The sequence below is a fragment of the Musca vetustissima genome, unplaced genomic scaffold (genome assembly GCF_032173495.1).
Source record: "Musca vetustissima isolate MV318-11 ecotype Yass unplaced genomic scaffold, APGP_CSIRO_Mvet_v1 utg17624, whole genome shotgun sequence".
NCBI lineage: Eukaryota > Metazoa > Arthropoda > Insecta > Diptera > Muscidae > Musca > Musca vetustissima.
In genome coordinates, this window is record NW_026876306.1 from 48,079 (window position 1) to 68,643 (window position 20,565).

General features: G+C 35.0%; 1 protein-coding gene across 1 annotated transcript in view; it reads left to right on the plus strand.

Moving 5' to 3' along the window:
* The window catches only part of LOC133338837 (hemicentin-1), a gene marked incomplete at its 5' end in the record, with an annotated part of 155,827 nt that overhangs the window by 44,773 nt on the left and 90,489 nt on the right, over nt 1-20,565 (plus strand). The window contains one exon of the mRNA XM_061546945.1: nt 14,067-14,205. Coding sequence (XP_061402929.1) covers nt 14,067-14,205 — 139 coding nt within the window. The remainder of the gene's footprint in view (nt 1-14,066; nt 14,206-20,565) is intronic.

The following is a 20,565-nucleotide window of genomic DNA, read 5'->3' on the forward strand; positions in this document are numbered from 1 at the left end:
TTTTTTTTTCTGAAAATGGTGTTATTTTGATATTCAAAGAAAAGTTTAATTTTTTGAGATAAATAATCGAATGTATTTTTTATATTAAATAGGAAGGTAAAGGCCCACCACAAGTTTCCGTATAACACCTCTTGTTGGAAAAACCCTACTACATACCTATTTTATTATTATTTTTTTAAGTTTAACTACAATTTTATGTTAAACACGTGTTTAACAATTCAGCTCTTTAGTGTATAAAATGGTAGAGCCTCATATATTTACTTCTACATTATTACATATAAACAAATACACTTGGGACATGACACACAGCCTATCACACACTCACCCACACACACACATACGTAGAAAGCACTTTTAACGAACAAAACTATATAATAAATGCGACAACAACATACATATTTGGTTAATAATGCAAAGTAAAAACTATAAAAAATGAACAACAAAAGCAACAACAACAACAAAGTAGAGCACCAACAACAACACCACCACTACCATGATATACAAAGTAGTTAGTAGTATTTTACTTGAACCCTTAAAGACGTGCCAAGAAACTTCAATGTCAACAAACAAGAACATTACCGGTAACATTTGCAGCACCCCCATTGCCCCAGTTGTTTGCAGCCCTTTTGTTATCCTTAACAAAAAAAATCCAAGGAAGAGTAAAAAACTTAAACAGTCATAAACGACTGTCAACGAGATGAGTTGACGTTGAAGTTTTCTCCTTTACAAAAGTGGATATTATTTGGTTCCTGTTGCATGTCTGTCTGTCTCTCTGTTGTCGTCACCTTACCTTATAGTTTAATCAAATTTTGTTTGTCAAAGTTTGTGGTAAGAGTGTGCGAAGAGAGAGAGGTGGGCGGTCGGATGGCGTAGATAAGTATGGGTATAAATATAATAAAAGTTATGTTAGACTATTTTTTCTCAAAAACTAATATGACAACGTAAAGTTATACACAATTTATGGAAAATTATCTACAAAGTGGATTGTGGGGGAGGAGGGAGTTTTCTTTGGCCTTTCATGTAAATACATGTTTAAAGTTTTGCATTTACGTTTTCTTATAAAATACAATTTTATATAAAACATATTTTAATAATAACATACTTTAGGTTACGTTAGTGGTTGCAGGTAATGGCATATTGATGAGGATTTAAGATTTTGTTTGGATTTATTAAAGAATGTTTTTGAAATAACTAAAATAGGCATGGATTTTTTTAAATTATTTTTTACAGCCCTTCAATGGGTCTGGATTTTTTTAAAACACCAATAGACATGGATCTTTTAGAAATTGTGATAAAAAATAGTTTTACGGATAATAGATGTGGATTTTTTAAAGAATATTGTTTCAAGAACTCCAAGATGCCTGAATTTTTAAATAATACTTTTTAAAGGACTCTAATATACCTGGATTTATTATAAAATTTGATTTCAAGGACTCCAAGATGCCTCGATTTTTTAAAAATATGTGTTTCAAGGACTCCAAGGTGCTTGGATTTTTATAGAATATTTTTCACGGAGTACAAGATGCCTGGATTGTTTAAAAATATTTTTAAAAGACTCAAAAATGCCTGGATTTTTTAAGGAATATTTAAGGACTGTAAGATGTCTGCATTTTTTTAGAGACTATTTTTCAAGGACTCCAAGATACCTGGATTTTGATAGACTATGTTTTCAAGAACTCCAAGATGCCTGGTTTTTTAAAAAAATATTTTTCGAAGGACTCCAAAATGTTCAGATATTAAAAAAAATATTTTTTCAAGAACTCCAAGATACGTGGAATTTAACAACAAACGTGAAATTTTTAAAAACATTTTTTCAAGGACTCCAATAGGCGTAGTTTTTTAATACTTTTAAATACATTAAAAAATAAAAATAAAATTTAGGGCTCCAAGGGTGGGTGGGTTTTTTTAATATTTTTCCAAGTCATACAATAGGAGTAATTTTTTTAAAGAATATTTTTTTAGCTAACATATATGCTTTTGCTTGAAACATTTTTAAATGATGCACCAAAGAAATCGATGCACCAAACTCGCAATATCCGTCCGTCCATGTACCCTTCACCACATATTACAGGGTATTATGATCCGATTTGGATGAAATTTTGTAACAGGCAAAAGGAAACGAGATAGACCCTATTGAAATTGGAGAAAATCGGAGATATAGCTCCCATATATAGTTTTGTACGATTTTATGTGAATGATGCACCAAACGCCCTATATTTGTCCGATTAAGACAAAATTTTGCAGAGAGTTTTGAATTAGGTTCAGATTGATGTCTGCCAAGTTTTGTTAAAATCGGTTCAGATTTAGATATAACTCCCATATATAGTTTCGTCTGATTTTATGTAAATGGTGCACCAAAGTCCCTATATATCATTCGATTTGCCAGAAATTAAACACAGCTTAATGAATTCGGACTAGAATGATGTGTGTTAAGTTTTCTGAAAATCGATTCAGATTTAGATATAGCTCCCATATATATTTTCGTCCGATTTAATGTAAATGGTGCACCAAAGTCGCTATATATATCTTTCGATTTGCACGAAATTTGACACAGCGTAATGAATTCGGTCTAGAATGATGTGCGTTAAGTTTCCTGAAAATCGGTTCAGATTTAGATATAGCACCGATATATATTTTCGTCCGATTTAAGGTAAATGGTGTACCAAAGTCCCTTAATATTTTTCAGTTGGCACGAAATTTGTCACAGCGTAATGAATTAGGTCTAGAATGATGTGTGTTAAGTTTCCTGAAATCGTTGAAATCGCTTCAGATTTAGATATAGCTTCTATATCTGACCAAATGAAAAAAATTAGTATAGGTTGCAGAATGCCATGTTTATGGATCCAATTTCATTTTACTGGCCCTTTAAAAATACGACGCTTGTTAGGATTTCTGTTGAATATACCCAAAGTGGTGAAGGGTATCATATAGTCGGCCCCGTCGGACTTTACTACTTTCCTTACTGGTTTGTAAATGATTTTTTGTAAAAGTGGTGAAGGGTATCATATAGTCGGCACGTCCGAATTTTGATTTTTCCTTACTGGTTTTTTCATTGACTAAAATGAGCGAGAATTTTTTTTTTAACATATATATTCAGTCTTCTAAATTTGATACCAATAAAGCTTTACTAGCAAATTCGATCATTTTTTAATATTTTAATATAACACAAATCCTGTTTTTTATAACAGGAGCTCTCAAAAAATACAAAAAAGCATCCCCGCAAAAAGTTACATTATTTTACAGTGTATTTATTTTTTCTATTTTTCCACAACTGAAAGTTAATAAATCAATGATAAAAATGTTCATTACAAAAAAGTACATAAGCATATCTTCCAAAATATTAATCCCATGTCTCTCTGTTTATTTATTTTGATTTGTGTTGTTTTTTTCTGGCATTAACATTTATATTTGTTTATGGTTTTTAAAGCTCAGAAGTGTTTCTTTGTGTGTAAAAATCAAACAAATACATTAACTCATCCTTCATTAAGGAGATACTTATGGCGTACTCACACTTAAGCATGGAAATATGTACATATTCACATTTTGTTTTCTGCGAAAATTCCATACTGATCCTATCAACAAAATAATATATCCGTCATAATGTAATACACAGAATGATTTTTTTTTTGCGTCTTATAAGGAGGGAAAAGGGAACATAAACCGCAAAAACCCAATTGTTGAGGCGGCACTTTGATGTTTTGTTTCACCTTAGTAACCCAGGGATGTGTGTGTGTGTATGTGGGGATGAGGGTTAAAATCTCTTTTACGTCGTATGCGACTAAATATTTTTTTCTCTTAAGCTAACACATTAAAGTCTGCATAAATAATAATAAAATTACATATAAACTTTAATAATAAATTGTAACTTCCTTTTTGTAAATTTTGTGTTTCTGGTTTGCCGAAACAAACAAACAGACAGATAGACAGCCATTCATGTCTCACAACATATTACAAATAATCAGTAGCATAATGATGATGATATTCAATGATGATGATGTTCTGTGATTATGTATGAGTTTGTCTGTAGCTGTATATGTCAAAATTACAGATGAGTACAAAATGCAAAAAAAAATGTTTGTATATTTTTTTGCCTACCTTATTTGTGGTTAGGTTATGAAGGATGGGAAAGATTGGAATGTGTTTTGTTTTGTAAATGATTTTTGTTTTGTATTTTTTGGGGAGAGTGTGTGTTAAGTGGCATATGTCTACAAGATTTGTTAACTTTTTTGAGGAATTAAAAGGTGTTTGATAACACTAGAAGTAAAGAGGAAAAAAAAGGAAAATAATTCAATATATCGTGTAGAGTTTCTCCATAAAGGAATGTATCTGTTGACATAATATTCCTAGGGATCTGTTGGTCTGTAACCATCATAAGGCTCTTTCAATTGAAGGGAACCATGTCATTCTCCACTCTATCCCTGCATATATAACATATCCGACGAAGACTACCTGGAAATTGTGGATATTTCTCATACCTTGCCATGTCCTTCACATTTACTATTCCCTTGACACTCTTCTAGAGGAGAGACTATGTTTTTGCTCCAACTTTATAATGGGAGTTTCTACCGATTTTTCAAACCTGTATCTTAGTATTTCGACTGGATACCCTCTAGCCACGATAATATCTCCTCACCTTGCTATTTAAAGTTTTTGGAGATTTCGACCTGGGAAACTTTTGGGCTTAATGTTCAATTGTCAGGATATTGCTGATTAGATGCTTTGGCCTTACAGATGAACCTGTTAAATCTATCGCTGATTGCATATAACGGTACCGCCCAATATTCTGTATTTTTGGGATTTTTGACAAGTTTTTCAACCGAATTGCTTATAATTTTGTTTTCTGGATCTCATTGTATAACAAATATGCCTGAAAGAAGTAAATAATATTGACCCAAAATTTCTGGTTAACCCCAATATTCGTTTCTTTTTTTGGGACTTTGGAGACGCTTTTCCATTACATCGGCAGTAAGTTTGGTAATCATTGTATATCACATCATTGTACTAAATTATTATTAATAATATTGACCCACTCCTTCCATGTAAAGGTACCTTCCTATCTACTGATATAAACTTACACTACTTAGCTTAGCTGTCTTGTGACAGAGCATTGGTTCCAAAAGCCGAGCTTAAAAAATATTTCCAGGCGAGTCGTTCTTTCGCGCAACTCTTCCCATTTGAAAGACCATGTTTCGAAATGTTCTCTTCCACTTTCGGAGAATTTTTCTCTCAAACAGCCCAAGAACTGCCTCATCTGGTTGAACCCAATCTTCTGATCCATATAACAGCACGGGTAGTATCAGCGTCTTGTAGAGTGTGAGTTTGGCCTGACGGGAGGTGGGCTTGTCTTTGAATTGCTTACTCAATCCACAGTAGCATCTTCGAATTTCCTTCTCTGAATTTAAAAACTGATGTCATTAGTTTTACTTATGACGGTACCAGGGTATATAAAATCTTTGACTACCTCTAAGCTGTAGTTCTCAAGTTCCACAGTTGGTCCGAGTCTTGCGCATTGATACCTCGCCGTTTACTGCCAGACCCACTTTTGAAGACTCCTTCTCAATTTGTTCAAACGTGGCTGTTACCGCTCGCAATGTTCTACCCATTATATCGATGTCATCGGCGTAGGCGAGTAAAATGTGCTGTTTTGTGTACAGAGTGTCATTTCTGTTCACCTTTGCGTCTCGTATGACCTTTTCCAGCTGGATGTTAAAAATATCACACGAAAAACTGTCACCTTGTCTGAATCCTCATTCGGTATTGAAGGGCTCCGATAGGTCATTTCCTACTTTGACTACTGACTTTGTGCATAGTCGTATTAATTTTTACAGTAATGCCGAACGCAGACATGGGTTTAAACACCTCTGAACAGATAGGGCTGTCGAATGCGGCTTCATAGTCGACGAATAGATTAAATGTTTCGATGTGTTTTTTATGGGTCTTTTCCAGGATTTGGCGCAGAGTGAAAATCTGGTCAATGGTGGATTTGCCAGATCTGAAGACGCATTTGTATGGTCCAATAATGTTATTGACCAATGGCTTCAGTCGGTCACACAGCACGCTGGATAGCACTTTATATGCCATGGGAAGGAGACTTATTCCTCTATAGTTGGCATATATCGTCTTGTTTCCTTTTTTGTGCACGGGACACAGGATGCTGAGGTTCCAATCAGTGGGTATGCATTCCTCTGGCCAAATTGTACTAATCAGCTGGTGCATGTTCCTGACTAGCTTCCGACCACCAGTCTTGAGCAGTTCGGCTGGTAACCAATTGGCAACTGCTGCTTTATTATTCTTCAGCCGATTGATTGATATTCTGACCTCATCTTGGCTAGGTGGTATACACTCTATACCGTCATCTGTTATTGGCTCTGGGGTATCCTGTTCGCCGCTACTATTTGATACAAGAATTTTTTCAAAATGCTCCTTCCAGATCCTCAGCACGCTGTCTGTATCTGTCACCAGGTTTACTTCTTCATCTCTACAGGAGGATGTGCCTGCACCACAGCCTTCGTTTGGTGTTTTACTCGTTGGTAAAATTTCCGGACTTCATTCTGACTTTTGTACATCTCGTTTTTCTCATGCTCACATTTTTCTTGTTCTTTCTTTGGTTTTCTAAAAATAAGTTTCTCCTCTCTCCTTTTCTCCCAATATTTCTCCATCACATTACGTGTTGCAACTGTCTGCAGGGTTGCCCTATACGCAGGGTTGCCCTATACGTTTTTCATATCAGTAGCACTACGACACTCCTGATCGTACCATAGGTTTCTTGGTGGTGGTTTTTGGTACCCATGTGTTGCTTTTGCTGCAGGTTTGTAGGGAATGGGCAATTCTTTGCCATTGTGCTTCTATACAATTGTCGGGACAAGAAGTGCTTTCGACAAGCAGGTGGGTAAGTTGAGCGGAGTAGGCCTTGGCAACCTGTTTTGTTTGCAACTTTTCGATGTCGAGTTTCCGTATTACATTAGATCGCACCTTTGCTGCTACATTAAGACGGGTGCGTACCTTGGCTGCCACAAGGTAATTGTCCGAATCGCTCCTCGGATCGATCGAACGTCTAAAACACTGGATGTATGCCTTCCGTCTATCATAACATTATCGATTTGATTTCTCGTTGTTCGATCGGGTGAAATCCAAGTAGCCTTGTGTATATCGAGATGCTTGAATCTGGTACTGCTAACTACCATGTATTTTTGTTGCCGCGAAGTCAATCAACCTCATGCCATTGTCTGATGTTTCTTCATGGAGACTGAATTTTCCGACGGAGGGGCCAAATATATTTTCCCTTCCGATTTTTGAATTAAAATATCCTAGCAGAATTTTAATGTCATGGATAGGACAGCGATCATATGCTGTTTCTAGGCGCTCGTAAAATATGTCTTTGGTCTGCTCATATTTGTCTTCGGTCGGAGTATGGACGCAAATAAGACAGAAGAACTTTAATGCGGATTATAGAAATTCGCTCATCTACTCTAGTGTATCTGGAAACGAGGTCTGTTATTCTCCTGTTATCCATAAATCCGCAGCCGTTTCATGGCAGATATAATACCGTGCATAATCATCTGATTTACTTACGGCTGTCCCTTTCCGTCGCATTTCTGTAAGGCAATAATATCGATTTTGTACTTCTTGAGTACATCCGCCAAAGCGAAAACTGCGCCCGTTCTGTACAACATGCGTACATTCCAAGTGCAGATTCGCAGATCGTGGTCCTTTATACGTTTGCGGGGGTAGTCAACATTAAGGGGGTTTGGTTTTCTTTTTCTTTGCTTTTTATACCCTACACAACTATGTTGTCAGGGTATTATAGCTTTGTGCAACCCCTAACCGAACGTTAGTTCTTATGGGTGAACTCGCGGCACCTATCACCTCACTATTTCAACGGGTGATGAAAATAGCTGCGCTGGTGGCAACGGTCCGTCCGTCTGTCCATTATAATTTGTAAACACGATACAGGCCACAGTTATGGACCAATCTTCACGAAATTTTGCATGTAGGATGGTTTCTGGCCAATGAAGACCCCTATTGTTTTTGGGAAAGATCGGTTAATATTTAGGGGATGAAATGGACCAAATACTAAATTTTTGTCGGTATGGAGAAGGGGATCGGGCCAAAGAATAAGCATGCCTCTTTTGAAAAAGATTGGTCAATATTTAGGGGGTCAAATGGACCCTGACTTTTGTGTGAAAAATGACAAAATTTGTATTCAATAGCGTACATATTTAGGTACATATTTAAGTTGATATTATATCCAAGAGGAGTGGTTGACCTTTAAATTAATACCCATTATAATGTTGTATGTGCTCGGATGTGGGAGTTACACCTAAATATTTACAGGTATCTCCGTATCCGTATATTATTTAGTAACCCATTATCACTCTAGAGCGCGGAACTATAGCGCTTATCGCTTTGAAATGTTCCATAAGGTTCCAGTTATAGTCAAGGACAACGCCTATAATTTTCGGTGATGATCAGATAATAATTTTGGGAATGAAGTGGACCGAAAACTTAATTTTTTGTGTTATTTTCGAGTCGATATATATACCACAAATGAAAGCCGAACATCACAACACAACCCACGGTGAAAATGGACAATAGCTGTACTGAATACTCGTAATATTCGGAAAATATGTCAGGTGCTGTTTACCTCTAATCGGGCAAGAGGATGCCAATATCACGAAATATTGCCCAGGCTCGGAATAAACATCCGCAGAAAATTTGAGTTCCGTGGCAGTTGTGTAGGGTATCGTATGGTCGGCCCCGTCCGACTATACTGCTCCGCTCACTGGTTCATAGTAGGTTGGGTTTTCCGAGTGTGGGCAACTAACCGAACGTTAGTTCTTATGGGTGAATTCGCTAACCATTTTTTATAGTTCTTATGGGTGAACTCGCGGCACATATCAGCTCACTATTTCAACGGGTGATGAAAATAGCTGCACAGGTGGCACCGCGGGAAAGTTGATGCTAATGCTGAGACTGTTGATGCTAATGCTTACTACGTTGATGCTGGTGATGATGATAATTCTAATGTCGTTGTTGTTATTCTTAAATAAACCCACACACAGCAACAACAACATCAAGTAATACGTAATCTGCAAAAATCCTGATGAAGATGAGAATAAAAAATGAACGAAATAAAACAATGTAAATGACAAACAAGAAAAACTCATTAAAATATTTCAAAATAAAAAAACACCAACAGCAACAACAACAACATTACCATTAACAAGTTCCTTTGGTTTGTGTGGTGTTTTTTTTCTCGATGACATGACTTTAGGGGTGCCGGGCCATAAGCGGGGTGACAACAAAAAATAAAATAAACAAATGACTGTCTTTGGAAGATATATGTATGGTATTTATTTATATAGAAATGTATGTATATGTGTCTGTGTGGGACACGCAGAAGCTTCTTAAGATTTACTTTTCACTTGGGGGATAATTATGGAAACAAGTCAAGCAACCTGCGCTACGCTACGCTTGGCCTAAGAACCTGCAAGCAATGTTAATGCGCGTTGTAAGTGTCCTATTTTTCTTGTTAACATTCGTGGCGGCAATGACAAAAAACACAAAAAAAGCGAAAAGAAGAAAATGACTGACGAGCTGCTGGTTGCTACTGTGTGCGACAGAAAACAATTGTTTATTTGTCTGGCTGGCTGGTTGGTTGGTTGGCAGCGAATGACATACACATTGACAAATAGCGACTTAAATACAATCAAACACACACACAAGCACACCCACACAAATGAAGTAGCAGAAGAACATCTACTTCTTCATTTTTGTGCCACTGACAGACAGACAGACAGACGAACACCCAGTTTATATTGTGTGTAAGTACACATTTCTAACATGACTTTAATTCGGGTTCCATTAACTGAGATGGGTTTTTCCTGTTGCGCTGCCTAATCCCAGTCTTGGAGAAGACGATGCCCACCCTCGCCCTCACCCCTTCGCCTCGCTAAACTTAATATCCCAACTGTATACACATTAGTGTGACAATGCTCATTGCTGTCGTCGTTATTGTTGTTGTTGCTACTGCTGATAATCATGTTGTATATCCTTAAATAGCAAAAAACACAGTGACAACAACAGCAAGAACAAATACCTGTTTGTATGAACTTTGACTTAATAATAATGTCTTTGCTGTTAGTATTTAAGATTAACTTCTACAAATAAACATAATGTTAATTAAAACATTGACGCTGCTGCTCTTTCTGCAACATGGATGAGTTGCTGGCAGCACCTTGGTGTTTGGAAGAGAGTGTGTGTCTGTATGTTTGTGTATTTTCATTATTACTAATTATTAGAACGTAATAAACAAATGTAATTATGTAGTGTTGTTGTATCACACAATTAGAAGGTGAGATGGAGGAGGGAAACATACAATGGAATGCATAATTTTTTTGACAGATTATAATTATATCATTGGGTGTTGACATATAATCTTCCACAGAGCTGCATATAGGGATTTGAGGATGATAAAAAAATATCTGTGATGTACATTTTCTTTTCCTGGACTGATACAGAATTTAGTGTTGATGGTGTTAAATGGAATATCGTTGGGTTAGGTAAAATACTATGGATACACAAAGTCCACATTCAAACATTCCAAAATAATATCAGTTCTGCAACTTTGGGCATATCTGATAGAGATTTGATTGATGGTTTTAATTAAATATCGAAAACAAAACTCCAGATACAGTACATCCAAAAAGAGATCTATTGACCAAATTCTCCCTTGATTTCAATTGGGATTTAAGGATTTTAACTTATCCAAGTGATGACCTGAATATATTACTAAACAAGTAGAATGGCGATTTACATCCTGAGGACGACCTGGCTCATTGTATATACATCAGGTTATTTTCCTGGTATACATGGATCTATACCTGTCATTCTCCATCCTGTGGAGGGCTCTTAATATCAACATATCGAAAATGGAATTATTGTCAAATCAAGCCGATAATACGGTTCCATATTATAACTCTTCGCATGCAGTATAAAATTAAAAAAAAAAAAAAAATCATGATTTGAAAAATGCATTATATTACATGTTTTTAAATTCAAGAGATGTCCTGTCAGAAACAGTGACTTAAAATTATAAAAAAAAATGGGAAACCTACCCAAATCCATTAGGTTTTTGACAAAATAGCTATTTCCATTAATCAATTTGGAAATTACGCATGCTTTACTCAAATTAATATAAAATTTCAAAATTTTCTGCCAAAAAAATTTAGAAACTTTTATCATTATATTGGGAATAGTCAGATATATGTAAAATAATATATATTTGAAAATAACTGTATATGCTGATAATATTGAAATAAATGACGTTTACTACATTTATTACATTTTATACAGGTATATGACGTTTTCGACGTTTACACCTTTTTGACAGTCGAAAACCTAAAAACGTCACACGGACCAATATAAAGCCCTTCTTTTCGATGGCAAGCATGATTTCCGACTACAGGAAATTATCCGAATTAAAATATTCTAGGATTTGGAATTTTATTTACTAGGATTATTAACTTCGCACAAAAATTAACAAAATGACCGACCTATAACATTTGATTTTTTGTAAAATTCATTTTTTCGACCTCAAATCAACCTCAAAAAAACACTATTTCGAAAAAAAACGCGTTTAAAGTTTGAGAAGCACTCTTGTCGTCAGTTGATGCTATCAAAATAAATCGACTTTAACTTCAAGAGCTGTTAAAATTTTCTCTTGCAATGTTATAGGTACATTCTTTAGTTAGTGCAGGTTCGAATAAAATAAACAAAATTAAATTTTTGGATACTGAGAATGGGGGAGTTTCCGTAAATCGGCCAGCAACTTTAAATGGGGACTATGTTTCCGGAAAGATGTTTTTTATTCTTCCGGTATGAATATTTAACACTCCATGAGAAGCTGAATATCAAATCAGACCACATTTGCTTGAAGTATCAAAAATACCGAGTATTAGGGGCTACCCGGACATATGGGTCAATGTTAATATTTTGTAGACAGATTTTCGATTCAATGAGGATCTAATATATAAAATTATAGTCAATTTTGTTGGAACACGTGCCTAATTTGGGATCTAGCGTTTTATGGGGATTACCCTAAAAAGTGGGGCAATATTAATAATTTTTTGTGGGAAGATTTTCTATCCCGATGAGATCCCGAGCCTAAAATATTTAAAATACCTAAAGATTGAATCAATATATCCTATTTTCTCTACCAAGCATTCTAGGTATAGTAGCAATATATGTGCAAAATGTCAATGATCACAGTGTTCAATGATGATACAATATTTAAATTCCTCTTCATAGAAAAAGGTCGGGGGAACCTCGAACCATGATCCCATATTACTAATTATATGCAAATTAACTACCTAGTGATAATTTAATAAAAAATATAAATAACAGTAAGGAAAGTAGTAAAGTCGAACGGGGCCGACTATATGATACTCTCCACCACTTTAGGTATATTCATCAGATGGAATCTTAGCAGACGTCGCATTTTTGAAGGACCTTTAACATGAAATTAAACATGTCATTGTGCAACCTTTACTAAGCCGATTTCATCGAAATTTGTCACATGTTAGGTGACACTTACACGTGTGCATTCGGCCACATTTTGAATTCTTCATTTACTTATAAATCCAAATATCGTGCAAATCGAAGGATATATAGGGTGCACCATTTACAAAAAATCGGACGAAAATATGAGTGCTATATATATTTTTTTTTCAATTTCAATAGGCCAAATAAATGAGCTGTGCCAAATTTCATCCAATTCGAATCAACTGTTTACAATTTAACATGTAGAGATGGACAGACGGACGGACATGCATAAATCGACTTAAAAGTTATTCTATGCATATTCTCAAAAGGAATCTCTTCCCTTTTGCCTGTTACAAACATATGCACAAAGACCTAATACCCTGTACCACAGTGTGGTGAAGGGTATAAATAGATAGAGTTTATTCGAACTAGTTCTGTCTGCAGGCAAATTTGACCCATAGCCCACATTTAATCGTTCTTTTTAATTGTTATTTATTTTGAAGATTTTAGTTCCTAAAATTTCCTTAATATACCGAATATTGGGGTTCCCTGACACATGGGCTAATATTTATGTTTATAGGCATATTTAGGATGATGAGGAAAAAATATAAAATTGCAGCCAAAACTTTTGAAAAACATGTCTAATATATAGAGCCAAAATCCTAACCGATATAGTCTATATTGCAGGTGATCTATTTCAATTCGTGGAGTATGCATATATTGGTAGAAGTGTTTGTGTAGGCCATCCAATTTCCGGTATCTTTAGGATTTTTGTCCTATTTGTTAATCGAAGTGGCTGTAATGTATGACATTGGGCATTCTTGATTGCCATAAATCCATACATTTCCAGCAAATTGTAAATATAAGTTCTGGTTTTGATGTTGTCTTTTTTAAGGATATAGCCTCATATAAGGTATATTGATGGTCCTAGGTGGGTTCTTCAAACGCTGTGGATATGACCGATATACATTTTCGGCTTTCGAAAGTAGCACCCATGGCGAGTATATTAAAAATACAGAAGGACAAATTTCCCATAGACCAATTTTTGTTTATCTTTTTTCTTGAATCGTAACTTAAGAAAGAAATCGATATTACCATAAACTACGGAGATGCAAAAAATCATTATACGTGGCAAAGATTCGATATATGTACATTTTTTATTTATGTAAGTTAATTTGTACTATTTTACCACATAAAATAATAGAAATATCCATATTACCCAGTTCTTGGAATGTTGCCATATCTTAGTTCATGTTTGAAAATGGACAATATTACATCACATCTATTGGTACCTAGGGATAACTCCAAAAAGATAGTTTGAGAAACCTTCATATTACCCATAATTGGGCAGTAGCTTTTGGGCGTTGAAATACGTTTTTCCCAGACTTTTGTTTTCCATAAACATTGCATTTGCTATTTTTAATCTGTATGATTATCAAAGACTTCAAATCAAAGAATTATATATTATATAAATCTTAACATATATTAATTATTTCAATAACTTGTTTCTTCTCTTCTTGCAGGGCATGCGTATGTCTGGTGAAAGTTCCGAAATAATGCATTTAACACAATTGGAACGTGAAAGTGCAGGGGCATATGCCTGTGGTGCAACAAATACGGAAGGTGAAACAAGAAGTTCCAGCATAACACTGAGAGTACAATGTAAGTAGAACCATAAAACTATTTTTTTTTTAAATTTGACAATAACTATACTAAAATTTTTTTCTTAAGGACCAAGGTTACAATATTAAATAGAATTTCGAATGTTTTGAGAAATTGGATATATTTTTGAGAACAAAAATGTAATATTACAGAAACCGAAAGTTAAAAGTTCTCACAGTATAAGGGCATATATATGATATTTTGAAAAGTAGTCGCATAATACATCCATCTAAATATACGATAAGTTTTCTATAGAAAGCATAGGGATATCCTGGAGTCCGTTCCCCGAAATAACATTTTTAAGAGTTTTTGTTGTCACGGAGAGGTATTAAAATTTATTAGAAAATGATACACAGTTCAGTTTGACTGTTATATATAGTGTTAGGTGTAGTGTTGATTATAATTAGCATTAAATAAGCAATGTTGCCGATATTTCCCTTCATTATGTACCACGAGTCATAATCGATAGAATACATTTTATTTCTTCATGTGTTTATGTTTTCCCTGAAATTACACCTATTATTACAAAATGCCCCTCAGATAAACAGATTAGTTAAACAGATTAGTGTTTAATAACAAAACACTTTTTTTAAGTGTTTTTCACTCCTCCCTATATATTTTTTCTCCAATCAATTCAATTAAACTTTCCCCTACCATTAGCTAACAAAAAATGCTTTCAAATTAAAAAACTAAACTTCAACTAATACTTTTCCACGAACTACATCGTAAATACGCAAGATTCTGTTAATACTTTCCTCAAAGTTATGAAAAGAGCAAGAAAAAAACATAAATAAAATACATACATAAATATTCTATTTCTATGTAGAACACATAGTTTTTTCCACGAACAAGACATAATACGAATATAATGCATAGATTTTTTACAATTTAAATGAAATTGCATGGAAGTGATGAATTACGCGTAAAACTGGGAATCTCTTAGTTTTCTTGGTTTTTTTTTCAAGGCAACATCGGCGGAAGAGAAAAAGACGACGCCATGAGAAGGAAAATAGTTTTTCCTCACGGATGCTAGTTTGCACATCTTTGACGTGCGTTCGGTGGTTCGTTCGTTCTTTCATTCTCAGACTTGGTCGATGTAAAACGTGCTGCAAATGATGACAACACATACACTCTCACACACACAGTGATACCAAATGTGTGGTATGGAAAATGAAGAAAATACTCAAGGTTGTGGACGAAAAGAACAAGAAATTGTGGGGAAATTTATTAGCAATATGAGATATTATATTAGGAATTGACGGGACAGAGATTAGGGGCTAGTATGTGAAATTCACTATTTTTTTCTAGTGAAGACTTTCTGGTGTTCTATAAGAAGACTTTCTGGTATTCTATAAGAAGGGCCTTTGGTCTTCTATAAGAAAGATTTTTGGTCTTTTATTAGAAGAAATTTTGGTTTTCTATAAGAAGACACTTTGATCTTCTAAAAGACATTCTTATCTTTTATAAGAAGACACTTTTGTCTTCTATAAGAATACCCTTTGGTCTTCTATGAAAAGACACTTTTGTCTTCTATAAGAATACCCTTTGTCTTCTATAAGAAGACACTTTGGTTTTCTATAAGAAGGCCTTTTGGTCTTCTACAAGACGACCTCCAATGAGAAGACCTTTCTGGTCTCCTAGGACAAGACCTTTCTGGTCTCCTATGAGAAGACCGTTCTGGACTTTCATAAGAAGACCTTTGTGGTCTTCTGTAAAAAGACCTTTGTGGTCTTCTAAAAAAAGACCTTTGTGGTCTTCTAAAAGAAGACCTTTGTGGTCTTCTAAAAGAAGACCTTTCTGGTCTTCTATTAGAAGACCTCTCTGGTCTTCTATTAGAAGACCTCTCTGGTCTTCTATTAGAAGACCTCTCTGGTCTTCTATAAGAAGACCTTTCTGGTCTTCTTATAGAAGACCAAAGGGTCTAACAGAGCAAAGTGTCTTCTCATAGAAGACCAGAAGGTCTTCTCATAGAAGACCAGAAGGTCTTCTCATAGGAGGTCTTCTCATAGAAGAGGTCTTCTCATAGAGGAGGTCAGGAGGTCTTCTATGAGAAGACCTCCTCGTCTTCTATGAGAAGACCTCCTCGTCTTCTATGAGAAGACCTCCTCGTCTTCTATGAGAAGACCTCCTCGTCTTCTATGAGAAGACCTCCTCGTCTTCTATGAGAAGACCTCCTGACCTCCTCTATGAGAAGACCTCTTCTATGAGAAGACCTCCTATGAGAAGACCTTCTGGACTTCTATGAGAAGACCTTCTGGTCTTCTGTGAGAAGACACTTTGCTCTGTTAGACCCTTTGGTCTTCTATAAGAATACCCTTTGGGCTTCTATAAGAAGACCCTTTGGTCTTCTATAACAATACCCTTTGGGCTTCTATAAGAAGACCCTTTTGTCTTCTATAAGAATACCCTTTGGTCTTCTATAAAAAGACCCTTTGGTTTTCTACAAGAAGACCCTTTGGTCTTCTATAAAAATACCCTTTGGTCTTCTATAAGAAGACCCTTTGAACTTTTATAAGAAAACCTCTTATTATTCTATAAGAATGTCTCATAGTCTTCTATAAGAATGCATCTTGATCTGCTATATGAAGAACTTCTTGGTCTCCTATAAGAAATTCCCTTGAACTTGGGAAGAGCCTTTTGTGTTTTTACAGGAAGACCATTTCGTCTCCTATAAGAAGAATTCTGCTATAAGAAAACCTGTAGAAAACCAACCTGCCTTGCAATATTTTTTCTACTGTCACCTTTACTCTAATGCTGGAGTATATCCGTTCCTCTGAATATTTAATAACAACCACGCAAGGAACTTTCCATATTTTCCATCACAATTCAAATCATCAACCGCACATTTGCATATGATAATAATGATGACAATGGGTGGCAGTGGAAATACGCCACAGAACAAAAAATTATAGAAAAAATTTCATATTTCCCCCCTCTTGTTGATAGAAACACGATATGCTTTCATCAATATGTACGTATTTGCTGTCAACGTTGTCGTTCGTTACGTTCACCAGAACTTTATTATTAAAACTTTTGGGTGCGTGTGTTTTTCCCCCGATTTTCATTGGAAAATCCAGTAACATAAATTCATACGTGCATAGTTACGAAATGCATCCGTCATTCGTTGTGGTGGTGAATTCATGGATCTGGGAAAATTGTTTTGCGTTCGATGCCTTCTATGGTTTGTTTCACCGCATCGATATTATTGAATCTATGGTAACACCACATATATTTTCAAGGCAATTTTAAACATGCATACACACTCATATGTTTTTCTATATCTGTGTACCCGTGTCAGTGTACCAGCAACAGCTAACATAGATTTTCTCCCAATCTATATATACGCTGTAGCCTCGAGTGGATGCCTGCGTTCGTTTCACAATTCAAATTCAAACTGATTTGGAAACTCAATGCGAATCAATTACAGATCTTTTTAACGAAACGCAAAATCTTATCATGTTCAATTCGTTTGGATGACACACAAACGCAAGCAAGCAGGCAGGCAATACGTTTTGGATATTGGGGTGGAATGGAAAATCAAGAAACAAATCTTGGAATTATCTTAATCAACCATTTACCTCTTAATTGAAAGATTTCCCCAATCAATCCCTACCCTAATACACATTCATATGTAAATCGATTTGAGCATGTAAACTTTGTTTGTCAGCGTAACTCCAATCCACACGCATACATACTTGCATTCATATACACATACACAAATGTCAAATACTGCTGTCGTTCTCCGTCTTCTTGTCTTTGACAGTAAATCGTATTCCCAAACGTTTGAAATACGACATTCAGCAAAAAGGGAATTTCGCAAGAACAACGGTATCAGTTTGAAAACGACAACTACAAATAAGAATAATAATAATAAACAACACCAGGGATAACCGAACGAGTCTATATGTAAATTTAGAGATAAAAGCAAAACCAAAAAGAAGTCGTAACATGTTCAGGATTTTTTGGGAACATATACATGGCCTATTTTGTAATCTCTTCGTGTGTTATCTTTTTACTGGTGATAGTATCTTAGGCCTTGTTGAAGGTTATCTTACCTTGAATTTATTTTGGGAAATGATGGAAAAATAATTGTTGTTTAAAAAAGATACTTTGCAAAAATGTATTAAAATTTAAGGATTATACTTGAAAAAGGTGTAAGAAAAACATACATTTTTCTATAGTTTCGAAATTCCAAACAGGTATCTGTGCTTAGATCTTCTATAAGAACAATAAATCGTCTATAAAAATATCCTTTGATTTTCTATACGGATTTTGTGATCTCCTATTATAAGATTTGCAGATCATCGAAAATATTATTTTGAATTTTTACGTGAAGCATCATATCCTCCTATCAAAGAACCCTTCGGGGCCCCTACTAGGAGATACTCAGGTCTTTCATAATTAAACTCTCTGGTCTCGTATAAGAAGCTTTCTTCCTTTCTAGAGAGAAATCATTCTGGACATTAATAAAAATTGACTAGAAACGGCGAGAATTGGCCAATGGGAGGTGTCGTGTTCCACCAGGACAACGCTAGGCCACACACATCATTAATGACTCAGCAGAAAATTCGGGAGCTTGATTGGGAAGTTTTAATGCATCCGCCATACAGCCCGGACTTGGAATCAAGTGATTATCATCTTTTTTCTTCCATTGCAAATTTTTTTTTAATGTAATCGCATTCTCATGCAATATTTTTTTTTTATTTTGGGTCTTTTTCTGATCTTTTCAAAGATTTTATAACCTCATTTGCTAAACGGATCAGGTTATAACTTTATTTTAGTCAATTAAAACCAGTGCAGTCGTTTTATACGATTATCCTTTCACCACACATTTTAGTTACAGCCTAAAACTATGCACCACACATTGCACTTAATGAATATTATTTTGTGAGAGTTCGTTTTGTATTTATTAACCCTTTGAACCCCGATTTTTTTAGTGACCATATAACTATTTTCTGTGCACAAATTTAATGCACCTATGCCAATTGAATTTGATATGATATAAATAATAAAATTCTTTGTCGGTTTATGCAGGTTCGTCTGTCTGTTGAATTCACGATAAAGCACGCAATATTTATGCTCAGAAGCTTTGCACATTCATTGCGAGGATGTGTGATATTGATTCTCGGTATTTTGGGAATTTTCGGCGAGTTTTTAATGGTATTAACTGAAGTTTGGTGCTTCGAGCTCCAATTGGGTACCGAAAATTATCGATATGGGTACACTATTTAGCCCTTTTAGATCCAGGTTAATCAATTTTGAGATCTGACAATTGTTAAGTGACATTTTCTTTTAATTAAATTAAATTTCAATTTGGTATTTCGGATTTTCATTGGCTTCATGCCAAAAATAATCGGTCTTCGTCCATTTTTAAGGATAGTACGCATATTCATTTGGTCAGATATAGAGTTGCTTCTTACAATGGGACAACATTATGTAAATCAATTTAAAGCATATATCAATCGGATATATAGAAACTATATCTAAATCTGAACCGATTTCAACAAAACTTGCTACACGTTATCTCATAACAACTTCAATAAGTTGTGCAAAATTTTGTGCCAATCGAACCCACCTAGGGAGTTCGGTGCAGCATTTATATCTAACTTCTGGGTTATACTATGTTCAGTACGAAAGATATATGTGGACATTGGTGCACCATTTACATTAAATCGGACTAAAATGTATATGGGAGCTATATTTAATTTGGATCGGATTTCAGGAAACTACACACACTTAATTCTAGACCCAATTCGTTATGCTGTGCGATATTTGGTGCAAATCGGAAGATATATAGGAACTCTGCCGCACCATTTACATTAAATCGGATGAAAATATATATGGAAGCTATATATAAATCTGAACCGATTTTCACAAAACTTAGCACGCATCATTTTAGACCTAATTCATTACGCTGTGCCAAATTTCGTGCAAATCGGAAGATATATAGGAACTTAAGTACACCATTTACATTAAATCGGACGAAAATTTATATGGGAGCTATATCTAAATCTGACTCAATTTTCACGAAACTTAACACACATCATTCTAGACCTAATTCAGTACGCTGTGCCAAATTACGTGGAAATCTAAGGATATATAGGGACTTTGGTGTACCATTTACATTAAATCGGACGAAAATATATATGGGAGCTATATCTAAATCTGGACCGATTTCCAAGAAACTTAACACAAATCATTCTATACCTAATTCAGTTCTCTATGCCATAATTCGTGCAAATCGGAATATAGATTATCTTAAAATATATATGGGAGCTATATTTAAATCTGAACCGATTTTTCGCAATTTCAATAGGGTTCGTCCTTGGACCGAATAAGTGACCTATACCAAATTGCATC